General features: G+C 38.0%; 2 protein-coding genes, 1 long non-coding RNA gene and 1 pseudogene across 4 annotated transcripts; 1 reads left to right on the plus strand and 3 right to left on the minus strand.

Annotated features, from left to right (window-relative positions):
* Positions 1–333: 333 nt before the first annotated feature.
* On the minus strand, positions 334–2,238 carry LOC144656340 (allatostatin-A receptor-like; annotated as a pseudogene). Its single transcript, XR_013571295.1, has 2 exons — positions 2,054–2,238; positions 334–1,120 (listed from the first exon to the last, which is right to left on the minus strand). The product of XR_013571295.1 is annotated as an allatostatin-A receptor-like (transcript).
* Positions 2,239–3,692: 1,454 nt separating this feature from the next.
* On the minus strand, positions 3,693–5,523 carry LOC144656341 (uncharacterized). Its single transcript, XM_078516571.1, has 2 exons — positions 5,334–5,523; positions 3,693–4,714 (listed from the first exon to the last, which is right to left on the minus strand). Exons 1-2 carry the CDS (start codon positions 5,521–5,523, stop codon positions 3,693–3,695), a joined length of 1,212 nt encoding a protein of 403 aa, XP_078372697.1.
* Positions 5,524–8,994: 3,471 nt separating this feature from the next.
* Positions 8,995–18,792, plus strand: LOC144657532 (uncharacterized). Its single transcript, XM_078517896.1, has 6 exons — positions 8,995–9,123; positions 9,740–9,820; positions 15,978–16,118; positions 17,024–17,167; positions 17,992–18,119; positions 18,661–18,792. Exons 2-5 carry the CDS (start codon positions 9,742–9,744, stop codon positions 18,114–18,116), a joined length of 489 nt encoding a protein of 162 aa, XP_078374022.1. The 5' UTR covers positions 8,995–9,123; positions 9,740–9,741; the 3' UTR covers positions 18,117–18,119; positions 18,661–18,792.
* A 1,355-nt stretch (positions 18,793–20,147) lies between these two features.
* LOC144657556 (uncharacterized) lies at positions 20,148–21,362 on the minus strand. The gene is made up of 3 exons (XR_013571569.1): positions 21,254–21,362; positions 21,015–21,174; positions 20,148–20,489 (listed from the first exon to the last, which is right to left on the minus strand). It is a non-coding gene; the product is annotated as an uncharacterized LOC144657556 (long non-coding RNA).
* Positions 21,363–21,903: the final 541 nt, after the last annotated feature.

A 21,903-nucleotide genomic window follows, 5' to 3' on the forward strand; every position in this document is an offset into this window, starting at 1 on the left:
CCGTTTTTCAATATTATTGGTTAAAACGGTTGACCAACACTTAACAACCCGATTAACCGAAAGCAATTTTCCCAATAGAACACTTAAAAACTCAACTGAGCATTATGCACTAACTGTTAGATATTGTTTAAGGGGTAAATGAAAACACTTTACTAGCTAGCCATTATTGCTATTTATGGTTAATTTACAAAATATTGTGATTTATTTCTTTACAAATTAGTACACATTCTTTGTTTTTGACATAACAGGGTAACTTTATCCGTCCCGTGATTGTTATATATGTTAGTATGGTCAATCAGTTTAAGTACTGGATACGTTCAAAAAATTATAAACTTATAGTGCAGGCTGCACCTGACCCATCTGAGTGTCAATAACTGGCATTCCTGTTTCTGGAGACAATTTAGCACTTTTCTTGCAAATGGAAAATAAAGAGAAAAACTCATTCCTGTAATCTTTGTTGCTGAGAAAGTAAATCCATGGATTTACAATAGAATTGGACATAGAAAGCACCAGGAGAATTTTGTGCACTTTAAATGATACGACAATTTCAAAATGATCCAAGACGTAGAGAGATTGACTTGGGAGCCAGCAAAATGTCAGGACAGCTGCTGTTATAGCACACATGCGCAGCAATAACCTTCCCTGGGCTTGTGCCTGGTCCGTCCTGCCAATCAAGGATGGCGATCTTTTCACTCGATACCAAATATGGACAAATGAAGCCCAAGTAATCGATGTTGGTATTACAAATGTTACGATGACGTAACATAAAACGAAAGCTTGTTTACCCGCCTTACCATAATGGGTAGGAACATGAACACATGTGTTATTTTTAAATTGAATTCCGAAGAACGTGTGAATTTGCACTAAAGCATTAAAAACTAAAATAAACGCGACATATTTTAACATCTTTTTTCTTGTAAAGAAAAGTTTGTAAGTAAAGGGTTTTATTACCGAGAACCATCGTTCCACTGCTAACAACGTGACAATCATAATTGACACCTTGCTGAGAAAAAATACAACATAAGTGCTTTCAAAAAGGTAGCAGTAAAAATACCCAGCCGGTGTGCAAGAAATGGATCTTTGATGATATCAAACAGCGGTGTTGGAAAAATTATGACCCCTGCTGCAAGAAAAAAAAGAAGAAATCATCGTTTGCATTTTGTTTTGACTTTTCTTATGACTTTATGACACTATTCCTGAAAAAATTAACGCAACATTCTGGCTGGCTGTTAACAGCAGCGGCGGAGCGTTTTGCAACGTGGAGGAAGGGGGCAGGTTTTCATATTTGGAGCATTTTTTCCATTCTAGCAACTTTTTGATTTCTGAGCAGTTTGTAGACCGAAAATTTCCGAAGATTCTCTGATTGTGGTTCTAAGGCCATACGAACGTTTCCGATCCTTTTCGAACTTTTCCTAAGATAAACGAAGATTACGAAGTTTTCCGAAGACTTCAAGGAAGTTTCGAAGATGTTTGAACTCACTCACGAGACGGAATATCTTGACAAACCAACTTTACGCTGCGCTCGCGATATTTTCGGCACCAAAGCCTGGGGGGTTGAGCCCCCCAAGTTTTCGTTTGGGGGGAGAGGCTGCAGTCCCCCTGCACCGCCGCCTTCGCTGTATGTCATACCGCAAGCTGGGACCGCACGGCTTCGGGACTTAATTGTTTTTTGTCCATCGCTCGTGACATGATGAGTATTACATCTTTATCAACGTGTATATTACTTAAATTATATCACAAATATGATATATATTTAAATTCCCAAAGAAAACCTCGTAAGAAAGAAATGAAAACGTTCTTATTTGAAGATGTTGACTAGCATTTTTTAATCGCCAACTATCTATACTTTGTTGTTGTTGTTGTTTTATTTTTTTCAAACAAATAAGTTCAACCCCAATTTCAAACCTAAAGATGTTCTTGCTTGCAGAAGAATTTTTTTTCGTGAAATAAAAAAGTTAGCGGTAGTTACCGGGGTTTAGTTCGTTTGCAACGCAGGCTAGTTTAGATAGTGCTTATTCCGTTATTTAGTTTGGCTGATCTGGATCAAAGTTACCTGTCATCATATCAACCACAGCCAAAGTCAACAGTAGAAGGTTGTGAGGTTTTTTCAACCAGGCGGGCTTTCTGTACAACAGCAAACAAAGCAAGGCGTTGTTGACAAATGAAACAGCTCCAATGACACCAAAAATGGCTTTAAAAGCTTGAGACGAACTCATAGCCGTTAGAGCAAATCCTACAAGACGCCTGGAAACTTCGCTTGTACTCGAAAACTGCCGATAAATGTAAAACATCTTTGAACCTTTGCAAATTGTAATTAAGTTTACAAAACAGTGCGCAGGTGGTTTATACATTCGTTGCACATAATTATATACATGTTAAGATTCGAAAGAAGTTTGAAGGTAAATGCATTCTCGTGTAACATGCATATGTATGACATATTTATATATTTTTGCGAATGTACCTTGCTTTGGAATCTTTTCAATCTTTCACCTTCGAACAGGTCTAAGCTGCGGTGTTTGATCTTTGGTTTGGCTCAGTTTGCTTTTGATGATAACATCACAATGCAATAAAGTCAATAACACATTTGATAGCCAACTGAATCCACAATTTCCTGACTTACTAGATTTTTTGACAGTTACAATGTATTTATAGAAATCATTGCTTAGGTGACTGCTGTCTCTGCTTTTGTTCGACACTGAGTTTTGTTAGAATAAACACAAGCAGTGAATACATGCCATATCAAGTGAAGGATTACCCGGGTGGTACATCAAAACACCATTCAAGTTTTGAATTAAAAATGCAATTTTCTGTGCCGTGCAACGAAGCTTATATGAGTGAAATTTATCAATGGAAACCCCGTTGCCTAAGCTCAATGCATTGAACAATATCTGCAAATTTTAAATTAATGAAACATAAGGTTCTGAGTTATTGTTTTCTTTTTTTCCTCTTTGAAATGTCGATAATGTGATGGTTACTTTCAATTTTTCGTCCTCGAAAAAATATTTTAAAAAGAAAATTAACTGAATAAAATGTTATGCATTTATAGTATCTTGTGAGTGTATTAAGGGTACAGTTACACGAGCAAATTTTATGTTACAATCTTTATTTGCTCTTGTAGACAAAAAAATGGCCAATTTTTTATGTGACAAATATATTTGCTGAAAAGCTGACATGTTAGCTGTTATGTGTGTTTCTGCCCGGCAAATATTTTCTGTTTAATTTTTTCGTATTCCCTTTCGAATCCCTTGCAGTTTCTATTGCGGTATTATCTTATAGTATCTGTGTTTTTTTGCTATATTTGCCTACGTATATGATTTACAAACAAAGAAATCTATAATCATTTGTATTAAGAAGCATTTTGTCGAACGTGCTCTGGAAACTTTTTTTCAGTTTAAGTCAAAGTGTCACTGCTTTAAGATCAAAAGTAAGACTCAACGTCAACGCTGTAAAATCCATAACGCGGACGCAGAAGAAAGTCATTTATTCTTTACCAAGAAATGTTGTGTCTTGTTTCTTGAGTGCGTCGTCAAAACTGTTTTTACACAATTTTAGTTCAGCATCAGTCAAAGGCCAAGTCCTTTCTCCCTTGCGGGCATGCTTCATTTCTTTTTAGTTATTATAAATAAAAAAGGGGAGGTGTAGGGCAACCCGTGAAGGTGATCCGATAGAACCACAACTGAGATGAAATTAATTTACCAAATCATGGCAATCTTTGGCATTTCGCCGCGTTTAACGTAATGAACGGCTGAAGGACTTCTTTGAGCTTCCATGATGTCGTCAAAAGACTCCCTTCTCACAGAAAGCTGTGGATGTGCCCGTGGTTGATTCTTCTTTTCATCATCAAGATCGATCCTTTCAAAGTCATTTTCAGTAGCGAGGCTTTCTTGACAACGGTCTTTTTCTTGGTTCAGCGCATTTTCCTGTTCAACGGAATATTGTTTTTCCATAGAATTTTTGGGTTCGTTCTCTACCTCTTGTTCAACTACTGCATTTCCATGTGCGGTATTGCCATTTTCACAGTCTTCCCTCGGATTGTTTGTCGTAGAGTTTTCATCTTCTTTAACTTGTTGTCGAAGACCCTCACTCATTGCAAAACAAATACAAGGTACAAGGCAAGGTGTGCACAATGCAAGCATGCGGGCATAATGGCGAACATTACTATTCGAGGCAAGAGCAGTAATTTCTTCAAAGAACCAACTGAATGTTATCATTAATGTAACAGAACTGTACATTACAAGCCGTTTAACGCTAATGTTTTGGTTATCTTGAACTTGTAAATTCTTTCGCTGGTAAAGACACGATCCTATCGCCAACCATGTCAACAAGCATGGAAGAAAGATTGTAACAAATGTTTGTACCAAAACTACCATCTGTTGTGTTTCGGGACCCATTCCAAACAATGGTGTTGTAACGCACTTTTCACCGCTATTTTCGAAGCTGAATATTGACACCATTGCTGTAACTGCACTAAAAATCCAAGTGGACCATATAAAGATTTTCACTTGTTTTCTTCCGAACGTATTCTGGTGTTGTTCAGGTCTGTAGATAGCAAACCATTGATCAATAGCGATGAACATACAAGTTATTACTGACACTTTCACCAAGACGTCAGTAAGAAACCATGAAGCAAGAAGCCTGCAGTAAACTGATGCGGCCAATCCCGTTAGAGTAGTCTCTGGGGCGATCAGTGGTGGTGTTATTGCAGTAAAAATACCTGTTAATGTTTGGAAACAATAAAATTAAATAAGGATCAACTTTTTCTTGTCTGGGTGGCAATAATTTGGATGGCGCTGTCGTGTTTGTCCTACACACGTGTAAACAGTTTCATTACTAAAATTAACTTATAAATAAGACATTGATTACCATTGGCGAAGGAGGCAGCTTAGAAAAGTTTCCTAGCTACGTTAAGGTAACTACAAAATACCAAAAGCATTTAGTTCAGTTTTGCATAACTTACAGACACGTTTAGCTACTTGGAACAACTATTGACATCCACAGCGATCAAACTCCATACGTAAATAAATAAGTACAAAATACTTCTTCTAATTTTCAGAAATTACCCCTTTTTTAAAAAGAAGTTTAATAAAGACTTTTTTAAAAAGATAGATTAGAAAATAGCGTCTGTATGTTATAAGTGCAACTTATCTCTTCTCATTAAAAATTTAACAAATTTGGATAAAAAACTTGAAGTTCATGACCAAAATCAACCAACACTTCGTAAAATATTACAAAAGTTTTCAGAACTTGCAGAAAACAGAGAAAATGTGATATCACTTTAAGCGAGTGATTTTTTAGAAATGGTCATTTTGTGTGAGGAAATACAATATGTATACCTGTTAGCAGTCCAGCAATGGCGATATTAAACAAGAGTGAAATATCTGACTTATCAAAACTTGCGTTTTTTGCCTTGATAATAATCACACAAAGAACTAAATTGCTGATAACTGCCAGCACAGCCGCCAGTCCGTACACAACATTTTCCCATTGTGAAAGATCGCGGTTTAACACATCGCTGTGGTCCATTCTGAAGCGGAATGTGACTTATACTGAAAAATAGCAACTTTATTTTGGGGTTTATTTGACCTGTTCCCATAGTGATTTTTAAGTCAGCAGCAGTTGGTTGCATTATTTATAAGCTATTAAGCACACAGTGCCAAGAATATAAAACATCATCCATTGTAGGGAGAGGATATTTATTTGATGCAGCGCCAAATTCTTATAATAACATTTAAAGGAATAAATGATATTAGAAAGGAGAATTGCTTTGTCCAGACTAAAAAAAAAAAACAACTTAAAAATTAAAGTGGTGTTAAAATCTCATTTCCAGAAGTCATAAAAATAATTAGAATTAGACGAATAAAGAATAACAAACAAATTTTCCTGTTTTCAGTTGTGGCGTTTCAACACAAGTGTAGTTGAACTGCATGTTTTCAGTTCACATTTAGTATTTAGCGTGGTTTTCAATTCCTGAATTTAGCATGAAGATCTGACTTTGCCGCTCCATGTACAAGACTTATAATTGCCTTTCCTAGGGCCTCTTTACATGAGAGCCGAGATGAGTTTCATCCCGGGATGAATTTCGTCCCGGGGTGAAAAAAATTCATTTTACATGAGCGTGTTCATCCCGGGATAAGTCGTCCCGCCCGAGTTGAATTCATCTCGCCCGTGCTTACATAACATAACATTTCATCCCGGGAAGGACTGTTTACATGGGATTTTTCGTCACGTTTCATCCCGGGGTGACATTTCATCCCGGTGTTTCATTCCGGGATGAACTCATCCCGGGACGAAATCATGTATCATCATGTAAACAGCAACAAGAAAGTGACCAGACACCGAGATGAATTCATCCCGGGACGAAAGTCATCCTGGGGACGAAAACTCTAGTGGAGAGCGTAACCGCCTCGGTAAAACAAAATACAATACAAGTTGAAAACAATATGAGATAAAAAGGGAAACAATATCCCTTACGTACAGCTAATAAAACAACAGATCTGAAATGATCCACCATTGTGATTCCTTCTTTTTCTGTTAAAACTGCAAATTGATTTTGTGTTAAAAACCTCTGATTATTTAGCATAACTCAGGGACCGCGGAGGGGGAGGGGCTGGTAGGGCTATAGCCCTACCACATTTTGGTTGGGTTGATGTTTTAGGGCTCCGGATGAAAAGGATAATGTACATATGTAATATATAGCTATAGGCAAGTCTAAAAACGGAGCTCAACATCTATTTAAAAATGACCTTGACTGAAAATCTAAACCTTACCCACACGGAATCTATCAAAACTGCGTTCAGAAAGTAAAAACATCGTGAAATTTTCTGTCAAAAAACATGCTCAGAAATTCAGTAGAGGTTGTTAGCTTGCATCAGGGTCCTATCTCCTTCTTCAGTGGACTTGATCTATGCAGTGCTTAGCTTTGTTTTAACACAATCATTTACTAAAGTTTTTGTATTCTTGATGATGGCAGCCGCAGGTTCAACAGCAAACAACAGAAACAAGCAAACTGGGCTTGCACAAGGAATATCATTCGCAGTTATTTTGGGTCTCCTCGTAAACCATTTTCGTTTTCCACAATTTCTCGGAATATAGATGACTTTTAAGGACATCGTGGAAGAAATATTTCGGTCAGATAGTTCCCTATCGCTCTTTTTACTCGAGGTTTCATTCAGCCTACACAGTAAATCCCGCGCGACAAATTTTCCCGCGTTTTCATATGATTACTTCGTTTAGACCTAAAATTAAAAATTAACCGTGTAGCGATTAAACTAGAGCCACATTTTTTTTTACCTAAAGGGGCATCGAAGTTTCAATACACTCACATGAAAAAAGACCTACAAAATATAGCAGTTGGACAAAAAAACCTCTCAGATGTTTTGCTGTGTACTGTTGCTGAGTAATTTAACCCGTTTTCTATATTTTGTCTTGCCCTGCAAGCTTTATTTGCTGTTTGTAATTTCCTTACTTTTCGTTAGCCACGGGCGGGAAACCTCCTCGTCCCTAGGCCTAATCCATACGTACGTATGGGGCTGGCGGCGACCCCCAAAATTTCTCGGTTGAAAGGATAACCATTTGCTTACTTGTGGATTCTCCGATCGCGCGCGCCAAACTCCGCTTTGCATTTTTTACATGATAAATGGCGGAACAGAAACCCCTAATGCTTGCTTCTCTTAGCCAGCTTTTTAGCCATACCACTTCAAAATGGTCTCCGCGGTCCCTGTAACTGTCATCATAACTTCATCTTCAATGAAGGCAAGAGCATAACTTCATCTTCAATGAAGGCAAGAGAAATGAAAATGATTATTAAGGTTGAAATACAACGGAAAGGTGAAAAAAAAAAAAAAAACAAAAGAAAAAAGAATGGTTGAGACACAAAACTCCTGGTTGAGACTGGAAAGATTAAAATGGAATACTAAGCGACTAACTTGAAAATTTGACCCAAATTTCTTTTTTGCGATGCAATAATCGAAAAGTGTTTCGTGACAATATTTAACGCTACATGAAGGATATCTTTATATTTATACAATTTGTGATTCGCTTGACAGAAAGGCGAACAAACAAATTTCTTCTTCAATCTTTTGACCGCAGATTTCTAAACGATCACGATTTTCCTTGCTTGCGGATATTTTCCTCTTTCTATAAGAAGGTTGCCTCTAATTGTTCGAAGTCACATCAGTTTATTATGTGATTAGTTTCACAAACACTTCGTGCACACGCATTTTAATTATAGGACCTTTATTAGAGTTATTGCATTTAAACCGTGAAACAATATCTTACAGTTTGTGCGAAAACTAAACAAAAGAAAACAATAATAGTATCGAAAACGCATGGCCAAACGCACGCAACATTTAATCCAACAAAGTGCGTGCAATATTGTTGGATCGTGTTGCGAAATTTCTAGAAGGAGCACGCAACATTTCAATGCAGTAAAGCGCAACAATGTTGTATTCAACATGTTGCACACTTTGGGCCACCCTGTTGCAATATGTTGCAAGATGTTGTATGGCGCGCGCTTTGAAATAGCAAATCGATCTTGTGCGCATGCCACGGCGCAACAATGTTGTACGTGTACAACATCATGCAGCATCCACAAAAGTTGCTAGAACGAATTTGACCATTTTAACTTAAGCCAAACGAGTGCAACATGTTGTGCGCACCAATGTTGCGATATGTTGCGTAATAAAGTAGCTTTGACCGGCTTTCTTTTATGTTACGAGAAACCGCGATACCACAGAAAAAGGTTTTTTCATACAGTGTTTTTGACCTGTTTTGCAACAGCAAAACCGCCAGTCATACACATGACATATATTGTCATTTGCTTGTGAACAGCCGTAAAATTGTTTGCCTTCTATGTTTAGCTTGAAGCTTTTTGTTGGTTTAGCTTTTAATAAATCTACAAATTATATTGTAAAGGTATTATTCTACGGTGAAAGTAAAACCACTGCCATCGAATGATCTGATCACGTGATGATGTATGTTTAATTCGCTGACATTATAGAGTCCGAATCTTAAGTAATAATGTTATTCAACTTCTCCCCGTGGGTTAGTAAGTTGGCCAAGCTCTTGATCAGCGCCGTATAACAAAGAAAGTGCTTTGATAACACGTCCTTTTATATTCACAGGGTAAGTTTTAATACTCAACGGTGAGAAATGTAAGGGGAAATTAATATCGCAATAGCGTCGGTTCGTGAATTTATAAAAACCGGAGAATAAGGATCGGTTTAGGCGAAAAAACGAGTACATGTAGACGAATATTGAAGTTATACAATGATGCGCAATTATCTAAATTATCATTGATTTTCCAACTTAACGTTATCATCTTAAGTATTTTTTGCATATTTGATGTTAGCTGAGTTATTTTTTTTTTCTTTTTGAGGGTACACATAATCATTGACTCAGAAAAGAACAAAACAAGTCGATCGAGTTCCAAGAAAATGTCATCTTACTACCAGTTATCTCCCTGAACTGGTCACGCTTGCTGTAAAAGTTTAGGCACTTATCATGTCTCATTGCTGCTGTTTAAGCGATGAGACACAAAGAGCGGAGAGATGTTTCGAAAGCAGGTTGTTTTTCTTTATTCACGTGGTGGGTTGCAAGCGCAACACATAAACCCTCCACGTTTCACAGCCTGGGCGTGGAAACAGGCAATGACGGATTTAAAAAACTCAGTTAATAATATATACAGCTCTTCTTTACAAAAGAGCAAATCATCGATCATTTGCTTTTTCTGTATCTACAGCAATGGATATGAAATTCGTCATATTTTTACTGGTTATTGAAGCAGTAATTGTGTTGGGAAAGCCAGCAAACCAAGATGAAGGTAATATTTCAACTTAAGAGGGACCTGCTCTTAGGATCGCCTGTACATATGCAAGATAAATAAAATCGATTTTCTCAAACTTTGTCAGGATAAAGGCTTTTACTAACTTGTTTCAAAAATGTATCTTTGAGATTGTTTCGATTTTTATTTTTTTCGTCGAGACGACTCTTCGGATTTGGCCGCTCGAAGCGCCAAATTCGGCTCTAAATTATCACATTTTTCGAAGGCGAGCATAAAAAAATATGATCCGTAGCAGCAAAGGCTGGTACATAGTATTAAAATATCATCTTTCAACAGTTATTTAACGCTCTCAGATCCGAATAAAATTTAAATCTGAATTTTTATCAAATTTTCAAAATTATACGCTTCGGCAATGTTGCATCACGCTTAAATTTAGGTTAACTTCGTGAGCCAAAAAGTCAATCTGGTACATGGAATAGGCTTTCAAAACTATTTTTCTGAATAAAGGTATCACTTCATCTTCGATTTTATCCAAAAACTAGATTAGGTAAATAAAACGGAAAAAATCGAGAGCGGCTTGAAAATATGATACTTGAGCTAATTACTTGGCGTTTTGACCTTTCATGTTGCGATTGTTATCGCACGCATTGATCTAAAAAAGTTCGAATTTGGGTCTTATCCCCCGTCAAATAGTATTTTTAGTCTCCCAAATAGCCGAGATAATTCATTTATTATATTTTACAGTAAAAATAAGCCTCAAATGAACATTCTTAGCACGTTTATTTTGAGTTACAAATTCTGCAAATTACATCTGGCGGTTTGGCGAGGTCCGACAATGCACGCAATGAAAATATCAGTTTATAAATCACCACCGAGATAAATCTTCCTTAAAAATCGAAGAATAGATAGTAAACTAAATTAATAACACATTTTCCTACCTTTATCGAGCCTATTTTGACGAGAAGTGGTAACGTAAATGCGTCCATTCTACAAATCCATAAACTGTCGGCGAATGTTCTCGAGTTACATATTAACCACAGACACAGGGTACCCAAGCACCCCTTGAAGACTGGGGAGGTGGGGGACGGGTTTTGTACAATGTGTAAAGAAAAACGACTCAAAAAAAGAAAACGCTAAATTTAAAGGCTATAAAGCAAGTTATAGTGGACATTTTGCTTTAACAATAAAAAAACTCTTTGCTTTCGGTCACTTTTCTTGTCCCCAGTTCTTTACTCTAAAAAGGTGCGACACAGGATAATATTTATAATGATAATCATCCTTAGTTAAGTTTTCCTTTTTTCTTTCCACCTGACACGATTGTGTTATCTTTGCCTTCAATAAATTAATTCGCATCTTGGGCAAATAGATACCTAACAAACTGTAGGAAAAATACCGCCGGTATTGGGAATTTTACATGCGCGTTCTCCGTTAATGCATTTTTTCTCTTTAACATGATAGATATCCTAAAATCAAGGAAGCATGTTTGTCCTCTTGTAATTTCAAACACGCATTTCTTTGTCTAGTCTTTTGAAGGCAGTAACTGATTATTCTTACTTTCACTAACATCAGAAGCACAACCTTTTTTAGTACTGGAAATTTTTCATGCTTCGTTCAATAAAAGATTTTTTCGCCTTACACACTGGGGCCTGGGGACAAGTCAGTTTCACATATTAATTCACTTACAACAGTCACAAGCGAGGGCAAGCTCACTTAAAACAGCAATGTACTCTGCGTTTAGTTTGCGTTGAAAGTTGTAAGTTGACAAACTTTTTCAAACTCAGGATTCATTATAGAAAATAAGGTTAAGGTAAAGTCTGTGTCCGAGCCAAGTGGCCCGTAAATAGCCGGAGTTTATCCCGGTTTTTGTTACATTAAGCGACTAGGAGTATTGCTACTCCCCCTGGATGGGATGCAAGTCCATTGCGGGGTTACTCCCAGCAGTAAATTTGCCGTTACCCATTTATACAGCTGGGTGGATAGATGTACCTTGTGGAGAGAGCACAACGCAGCACCCCTGCCAGGGCTCGAACCCGAGCCGTTCGACTCAGAGGCGAGCGCGCTAACCATTAGGCCACTGCGCCTCTCAGTTAAAGAAAATACTCTCTAAATATTAATTTATTTTCTCCAACTGACCTGAAATCTCGTTTCTGAGATGATATAAGGCATGCATGTTAATTACTTTATATCTTGCTAAAACAATCAATCAATCATCTACCGGTATAGTCAGGCAAAAAGTGCTGATAAATGGGTTTAAACTCAGGAACTAGATCAGCTATTAAAAATGTTGTCATTCAGCCAGCAATTTGAAAGTTTTCAGAGTTATCAGAGTTTCTCAAACACCTTGTTGTGAATATTACAGCGTAACCATATGTTAGATAACTATTCTAGCCATCGGAATTTAATAACAAATAGAAACCGTTTCTTTTGGGCATTACAAGAATAAAAAAATAAAACACCAAAAATCTTGAATTACTGGTACGCCGTGCAAGCTATACGTACCTTCAATTTGGCTTTGATCGATTAGTCTCGCATGTCCGACTTCAAACGGTCTCCAGACAGTTACTCCTTGCTCGCTATACTGAAAGTTATTCAGGCAACTTACTCCAGCTAGCTTTACTTCGGGAGGAATACACCCTCCTTCATCGCCCACATCAACATGGACAGTCCGTACACCATTTATCCCTCCGTTAGACAACATGGCGTCTATGAAATCTTTGGCGTTCTGCACATCATGGCCTTCGTTGATGTGTCGTCTGATGTGGGCCTTAATTGTGGCCGCCTTTCTGTCGCAGGCACCTTTCCCGCCTTGGGGGTCGCTGAAGTCAACTCGGTGAACGCTTACACCCGTTTTGGTCTGCATTAAACTGCATGTTGCCAGCAAGACTGAGTTATGGTAACACCCAGCATAGTCCTGACGAATAAAGGCAAATGTTATCTCGGGATGCTCGGATTTTAGTGTGCTCAGAGTGTGCTCCATGATGCGTACAACTGCAGAGGAATCTTGTAAGGAATTCTCAATGATGTGCACGAATGCCTGGCTTTGACATCAGAGCAGCAGAAGAAAAGCAGATGATGGACGACACACGGCAAGCTATACTTGAACAAGTGCAGTTGCGGCATCCAATCGTGTATGACAACCTTGATATTTGTGCCATGTACAGGGAAAAGCGGCTGAAGCAACTCAGTATTGCAATGCTCAATACAGTGTGCATTTATTTTGACATTTCTACAGAGGGATTTAATTCCAAGCGCAAAGCAGAGTACATTGCTGTTTTAAGTGAGCTTGCCCTCGCTTGTGACTGTTGTAAGTGAATTAATATGTTAAACTGACTTGTCCCCAGGCCCCTGTGTGTAAGGCGAAAAAATCTTTTATTGAACGAAGCATGAAAAATTTCCAGTACTAAAAAAGGTTGTGCTTCTGATGTTAGTGAAAGTAAGAATAATCAGTTACTGCCTTCAAAAGACTAGACAAAGAAATGCGTGTTTGAAATTACAAGAGGACAAACATGCTTCCTTGATTTTAGGATATCTATCATGTTAAAGAGAAAAAATGCATTTACGGAGAACGCGCATGTAAAATTCCCAATACTGGCGGTATTTTTCCTACAGTTTGTTAGGTATCTATTTGCCCAAGATGCGAATTAATTTATTGAAGGCAAAGATAACACAATCGTGTCAGGTGGAAAGAAAAAAGGAAAACTAAACTAAGGATGATTATCATTATAAATATTATCCTGTGTCGCACCTTTTTAGAGTAAAGAACTGGGGACAAGAAAAGTGACCGAAAGCAAAGAGTTTTTTCATTGTTAAAGCAAAATGTCCACTATAACTTGCTTTATAGCCTTTAAATTTAGCGTTTTCTTTTTTTGAGTCGTTTTTCTTTACACATTGTACAAAACCCATCCCCCACCTCCCGGCCCAGTCTTCAAGGGGTGCTTGGGTACCCTGTGTCTGTGGTTAATATGTAACTTGAGAACATTCGCCGACAGTTTATGGATTCGTAGAATGGACGCATTTACGTTACCACTTCTCGTCAAAATAGGCTCGATAAAGGTAGGAAAATGTGTTATTAATTTAGTTCACTATCTATTCTTCGATTTTTAAGGAAGATTTATCTCGGTGGTGATTTATAAACTGATATTTTCATTGCGTGCATTGTCGGACCTCGCCAAACCGCCAGATGTAATTTGCAGAATTTGTAACTCAAAATAAACGTGCTAAGAATGTTCATTTGAGGCTTATTTTTACTGTAAAATATAATAAATGATTTCGCTCGGTTATTTGGGAGACTAAAAATACTATTTGACGGGGAATAAGACCCAAAGTCGAACTTTCTAGATCAATCTGTGCGATAACAATCGCAACATGAAAGGTCAAAATGTCAAGTAATTAGCTCAAGTGTCAAGTTTTCCAGCCGCTCTCGATTTTTTCCGTTTTATTTACCCAGGCTAGTTTTTGGATAAAATTGAAGATGAAGTGATACCTTTATTCAGAAAAATAGTTTTGACAGCCTTATCCATGTACCAGATTGACTTTTTGGCTCACGAAGTTGACCTAAATTTAAGCGTGATGCAACATGGCCGAAGCATATAATTTTGAAAATTTGATAAAAATTCAGATTTAAATTTTATTCGGTTCTGAGAGCGTTAAATAACTGTTGAAAGATGATATTTTAATACTATGTACCAGCTTTTGCTGCTACGGATTATTTTTTTTATGCTCGCCTTCGAAAAAAGTGGTAATTTAGAGCCGAATTTGGCGCTTCGAGCGGCCAAATCCGAAGAGTCGTCTCGACGAAAAAAAATAAAAATCGAAACAATCTCAAAGATACATTTTTGAAACAAGTTAGTAAAAGAGTTTATCCTAACAAAGTATGAGAAAATCGATTTTATTTATCTTGCATATGTACAGGTGATCCTAAGAGCAGGTCCCTCTTAAGAAGCGAATCTGAAAAGAAACGGGTTTTGAAGAAAGGGAAGTTGTGTTAACTGAATTTTAAAGAGCTTAGAGAGGAAGGGAAGAACTTTCTTCATTTGTTTAGTGGACGTATGCCTCAAGATTTTATCATCCCTATCGTAAGACTAATTAATTGATTAATAAAGTTAATTTACTATTCTTTATACTAAACAAGGAAACTCAATTTTACACCTCAGAGAAGAACATCGCTATTAAAGGCTATCAGGGCAAAAAAAAAGCTTAAAAGAGAAATGAAAACACAAACAAAAGCACTGCCTGATTCTGTCTCGGTACACCGAAATCAAGTGGAAAGGATGTAATTTATGATTTATTTTACACGCTTTCTTTTGTCTTCTTACACAAATAATGGCTCCGAGCTATTATCAGTACGTATCTCTTAAGATGGCGCCATAGTCTTCTACACCTGCTTCACATATCATATGGCATATGATAATGAACGAACAAAGAACACAGGCCAGTGTTTGCTGAGACTATAAAAACGTATTCTTTATGCATTCTACTGTTGGGCGCAGATCGCTTCAAGTGGATTTTATCATTACTAAACAGCAAGGAAACGAAAGCAATTAGTTCCAGAAATGAGAAGAACCGGTGTTAGTTAGAATAAGGGCTTTAACCCACAAGATTGAACAAGGACAAGTGTGTGCATTTTAAAATTAGTAAATTCTGGTCTGAAACGCCAATCGTCTCCTTACACCTTAGTGATAACTTTTATGTAATCGAAGAACAACTCATTTTTAACTAAAACTTTAAATTTTATGATAATGCAAACAGCAAATACAACCAACAGGAATTGAGCACCGTGGCGTCAAAGGGCGGCACACTGACTTGCAATTGTTAAGAGGTGTTCGCAGTATTGTTTTTTATTATACTTTGTTGTCATTATTTGCACCCAGAAATTAACGAAGCAGACAAAACAAACATCCTAGCAAAAAAGATATTTTAAATTTTGGTCAATTTTATTGAAAGTGATAAACAGATACTTTAACATTGTTCCTAACACCCAACCACGCAAGAAAAAAAAGAATGAAACGGCAGCGAATTTTTGTCAAGTTTGTTTGTCAGGTTTGTTGGTCTGGCTATCCTAGTAGGAGTAGAAATACTTCTAGTTACTTCATGCTACTGAAACCGTTATAAGCTCCAGCCTGATCGGCCACTAGGCTCGAACACAGAATTTACCCTACCTTACCTCTATCGTGTTGTTTTCTGATTTAATTATTAGCTGGAAGCTGTGATGTGAATCCCAGTTACAGATATGAATGTGGATGGCTTGGAATAGATAAAGAGACCTGCCTGAAGAGGGACTGCTGTTGGGATGACACTGATCCATGGGCAAAGCACTGCTTCGTGAGGAAATATAAACGTACGGAACTACTTTGATTTATGTCTTATGTCGAGAGATTATATTACGTTGATTCTACACGACAAAAATAAAACCATTTTTTTTTCAAAGATTTTTAAAAGGTTTTTTCGCCCGTTTTTGCCACTTTGTATACATTTACTCAAACTAACAGGAGACATTCAATTTTTTTATTTCAACTTTTTTTTGATAAGACTGACCGACGTAAAATGACAAAAATCTTCCTCCTAAATATCACATAATAACACGCCGGAGTCAATGTCAGACGATTAGTTTCTTACTAATTCGTTTCCATGCTACTCAATCGACAGACATTACATTTACGGAGATAACCGTAGGTTCCAAAATGTTTGGACTTATGAAACTTTAATATTTGAGCCTAAGTGAACTAGTGTATCATAGCCTTGTAAAATCAAACGGGCCGGTCATTCGACTTATTTTTGAGAATCTTTTTTTCGCTGTGGAGGAGACGCGGTGGCCTAATGGTTAGTGCACTTAGGACTTAGGATCGAGCGGTCCTGGTTCGAGTCCTGGACGGGGTCACTGTGTTGTGTTCTTGGAAGCTGAAAGACACTTCTGATCACTCTATCAGTGCCTCTTTCCAACAAAGTAAATAAATGGGTACCTGCCAATTTAATGCTGGAGTGTAATAATAATAATAATAATAATAATAATAATAATAATAATAATAATAATAATAATAATAATAAATAATTTTGATGTAACCCTGCGATGAACTTGCATCCCATCCAGGGAGAGTAGAAATACTCCTATACTCGCTTCATGCTACAGAAACCGGGACAAGCTCCAGCCTAATAGGCCACTTGACTCGACTGCAGACTTATCTTACCTTTCTTCACAGAGGCTACTTAATAACGTTTTTATTTGACTTTCGTAATAAATTACAGATCTCCCCGATGGACTTTGTCCTGTTGCTCCTTCTGAACGCGTGGAATGTGGCTATTATGGAATAACAAAGGAGGAATGTCTGAACAAATCCTGCTGTTGGGATCCAACAGTTCCTAACACTAAGTGGTGCTTCAAACAGCCCGGTGAGTATACTTGATAGATAGCAAGTATTACTTTGTCTGGGGAGGAGGATGACTGACTTTATTAGTTACATCAAGCATAACTGTTTCGGGTACCCTTCCTTAAGTTTACTATAAGTTGTATGTGTTATTTATAAGGCGAAGCTAATAAAAAAAGTATATCACCTTCTAATCATTTATATTAGTACACCACAGAGAATATTTATAACGAATGACGCTTTAACAAAGACTATATGGTACTCTTTTAGGGTGGACATGTTATAAAAGTTTTATTAGGGTAGGAGTGCAAATCGTCGCCGTCGTCGGTATTATCTACGGCGAGGGTTTAAACAACGCCAAGGAAACATCGATAAAAACAAGAGGGGAACGTCTTAACTTCAGAAGCGCAGAGCGTTACGATCTTGCGAAAATAAAACCGACGGAGTCGTAAGCAGGTTTCCGATTCCACTTATGACTATAATCTAGATTGTGGGAGTCGCAATCAGAAAGAAAGCACTCGGAGAGGGTGAGAACTAGCATTGTGATTGGTTTGTTCTACATCTTATGCTTATGACTGCCACAATGTAGCTTTTACTCGATCATAAGCGACGAAGTCGTAAGTGGAATCCGAATCAGAAGAAAATAAAAACGTTTTGCGTTTTCGGGCTCCGATTCTGTCGAGACTATGACTCCGCTTACGACTCCGATATTTGATCCTCATTCGGTCGAAAGCGTTCTGCCGACTCCGCTTACGACTCCGCCGCTAGTAAAAACCAGCCTTTATAATGCATTTTGTGAGGTATTCAAGGTTTCATTGTAACAACTAAAAACGTATTTTCATTTTTTAGAGGAAGGGATCCTTGGTTGTCGCATCTACCATGGTGTGTATGGAAAATGCAAGTACGTGTGTGATCCGGGGGAGAGAAAAAACTATGGAATGGGACAATGCCACGGACGAATCTGCTGTGTTTAGTCAGTATGTATACATTCTGAATGTTTGAGACTAAGGGGAGGAAAAAGATCAGCCCTCCACATTTAAGCGCAACATAAACTGATCGGAGAGGAGAGGAGAGGAGGAGAGTTCCGCAATCTGTTAAGATTGTATTCGACATTACCTGTGGCATTGGCGACTTTAGGGTGTACATTTTCTGCCCTCCGACGTCTAAGTAACAACCCAAAAAGCATCATGAACCAGCATCGTCTAAACTGCCTAGTGGAGCATTGCCACAAATCGATTACGGGCACACCGTTGGTGAAGATATTTTGGGAACCTTTAGTTGGGGGATTTCGCCCCCCCCCCCCCCCAACCCCCCCCCCCACACGCACACACACATTTCAAAACGCTCCGTCGCCTCTGAAAGAAGTTATCAATATATGGTCCAGTCTGAAGTATTCAGAAGGGGTTTTCCTAAGTTATGTTTCAGTAGGAAAAAAAGATATCCAAAGAAAATTATTGAACCGCTCTCTGATTATCACTTATTATTTGTGTGACCATAAATATAAATTATCTTTTACAGGGAAGGTTGATTGCAACGAAACATGCGACAGTCGTGTGAGGATGTTACGTGGTAGTGACTTTAATTTAATTAAAATGCAAGTAATCATGACAGGCACTGCAGTAAAATAATATTAAAACACTGAACTAAAAACCGTGGTTTTCAAAAAAGTGTAGTGTTTCAAAACTGAACCCCCCCCCCCCCCAAAAAAAAAAGGTGAGGTAAAAATGATACCCCCTTCCCAATTCTTCTTTGAAAAAACGTACCCCCCTCCCTCCTGAGGAGGCCATAATTCTCTCCGTCCTTCCTTTTTTCAAATCTACCGATTGAAAGACCGCGAAACAAACTGGCGAGCAGGAGCGAGCAATCCAACTTAATTATTAAAGAGCCTTCTGGGTAATTTTCTAGGTTCCAGGCTCTTGCGCGACCATGTCAAACAACCCTTTCCTCGGGACCTGAACTAATCGCGTCAAAGTCTTTCCTTTTTCCCAACCACGGGATCGAGGATAGGTCACTGACGTCAAATTCCTTAGACTGCTCTTGCTGTGTCATAAAATTTGACCCCCCTCATGTTTCTTACCAGAGGAAAAAAAAATGTTTCTTACCAGAGAAAAATTTACCCCCCCCCCCAAGGGGCTTGTTTTAAAATTGTACCCCCTCCAGCCCCCCCCCCCCCCCCTGGGACGTTATAAACGATCGGTCGCATTGCATTCTATTGTACCAATCTGACACCGCGCCAACTCTTCTTGAACTTCTGCTAAAAACAAGGTTCCGTTCATAGGAATTATCGACAGGATAATTTTAATAAAGAATACAGCTACAAAATTCGGATTTTCCTGTTCAATAGTTAGACACCTTTTCACTGTATTAGACTCTTTCTTTACCTTTTCATAAGAGAAAAGAACATGGCGCTATCTATAGTAGTTTCACCATTATCCAGCTATTATAGTGTTTTCAATGGCAAACAATCTGTCAACAAAGTGGCCGTGTTGATTATATTTCCGTTTAGGAGAGCCTATTTCAGTTTCTAGTACTATTCTGGACTTAATTCTTCTTACCGACTGCCTATAGCTAATCATTGGTTGCGTTTTGTCCTTTCCTGTTTCCTCAATTACGCAGTTACCACTGAAAGTGACCGGACCGTTCGGATCATCAAAAGAAATATTAAGTTGCCAGCGGGAAGTAGAATTTACTTCAAATATTTATCTTCCTTGATGGAATAAATTTTTCGACCGACAAGAACGTCTTCACGTATTGGGGCGAAAGTTTTTTCACTTTCTGTACCATGGAGCAGCTAGGAGCATTTCTACTCACCCCTCCCCTCTGCGTGGGATGCTAGACTAGAAGCTCCAAGCATTCTGTCAGGTTGCTCTCCGGTACCTATGAATATTCCGGCTATCGCTATACTAGGAGAGTCGTCATGGCGTTTGTGCACCATTGCCATGAATTTGCATAGAAAAAAAAAATGGGTTGGAGGGTTTCCAATAAAGCCATAGAAAACAACAACATTGCTACTAAGCTTTTATTTAATAATCTGCTCACAAACAGACCAAGCAATTATCGGTTGGCTGTTTCTAAATTTACACTCGCTTTGAAAACTATTCGTTATGTCTAAATGTCTAGTCTATTCGTATCACATACAAGAAATCACATGAAATTGTTTAATGAAGCATAACCGATCGAAATCGCTCATAGCTTGATTTAATTTTCCATCGCTATTTACTCTAATCCGTGTCCTCTGTTAGCGTTCAGCCTCTGGGGTTTGCGACGTTTCTCCAGCATCGAAAACAGAGACCTTTTATCCCTGATGTTGCGCTGATCTGCTTCCTTTTCAACTCGTCTTCTTGACTCTGCGGGGATAAAGATGGCCGTTTTCATCATCAAATCAAGTGAACTTCAGATATTGCATAATCACACGTTTAATACGCATTCGCGGAGGGGCTTCATATTCGCTGTGAGTATATACTAAAGCAGTGGATAGCGTTATTGGCGCGCAGTGATCGGCTACTCAAACTCCGGATATCCTTTGCTATATTTACCATTGACATTAATAAATGAGTTTTAAATCATTCTTGTTTAGTAAACATATATAAGAAAATTTGGTAAATATCCTCCACTAGCCACCTCCTCTTCGGTGATAGTTGTTAATTATTCACCAAATGAGAAATATAGTTAATAATCACTGAGTCACTTGCAAGCGAAGGGAATGAAACCGTGTGTGCCAAACTGAATGGGCCTCAATCTCAACTACTTGCATCACTCTTGGAGCGGGAGGTGAGAAATGCGTAGGAGATTCAGCGACGAATATAATCATGCATATATACTAAGAACGCTTCGGAACATCTATGACAAAAACCAATAAAATGTCCACAAACCTTATTCCGTAGCTTATTCCATATAATCCACGGGATCCCCCGCTATCTTGTGCTTCCACCAAGCACGGTTCCATCAAACACAACAGCAAGGCACACACAACGAAGAACTTGAACCAACTCATGACAATAACAATCGTAAGTAGTCTGTTGTTAGAAGTTACTATGAAATAAAACTTGAGTTAGTTATAGTCCAGGTCAAAGCTCTAAAACACTATTTAAAAAAATCAGGACATACTTACTGCGAGCGATTTTAATCTGCGTCTCTAAAACCACCTTGAATGCTCTAAAAGATACATAACAATTGAGCAATAGAAGGGAGGGTTTTTAATTTACAATCTGAGTTGTCATACGTCAGCTGAATGCGGAAACCAATCATATGCCTTCGTTAACAATTAAATTACAATAAAATTGATCGTACTGATTACGCCACAAAATTAACATTTATATTAATCAAAGGTCTCTGTGAGACTACGACTATTTTGCTATGGTTTATCTGTTGGCAGTCAATTGTGGTATGGAGTAGTTCTTTTTAAAGGGTGAATTAGGCTTTTCACTTTATTTAGGAGTGCAAGTGTTGAAATATGTAAATTTGTGTTGTCCTGGATATTCTGGTTAGTTTATTATGAGGAATGTAGGAACGGTGGAACGGCGGAACGGTGGAACGGTACGGTTGATGGGAGGAACATTGTAAAATGCGCATTGACGTATTTTCTTAAAACGCAGTATGTGTGAATTTTGTAAAACGCAGAAGTGTGAAACATTTTAAAAAGTGGCAACAACAGCTACCAAAACAAAGAACCATTTCAATTAAAAATACGTCAATTTAAGGTAAAGAAGGCGTCGAATAATGATTATTTGGGGGGGTTAGGGTGAAGTGGGGCATAGGTTC

The sequence above is a fragment of the Oculina patagonica genome, chromosome 6, assembly GCF_052425735.1.
Source record: "Oculina patagonica isolate OP01 chromosome 6, crgOcupat, whole genome shotgun sequence".
In the NCBI taxonomy this organism is placed as follows: domain Eukaryota; kingdom Metazoa; phylum Cnidaria; class Anthozoa; order Scleractinia; family Oculinidae; genus Oculina; species Oculina patagonica.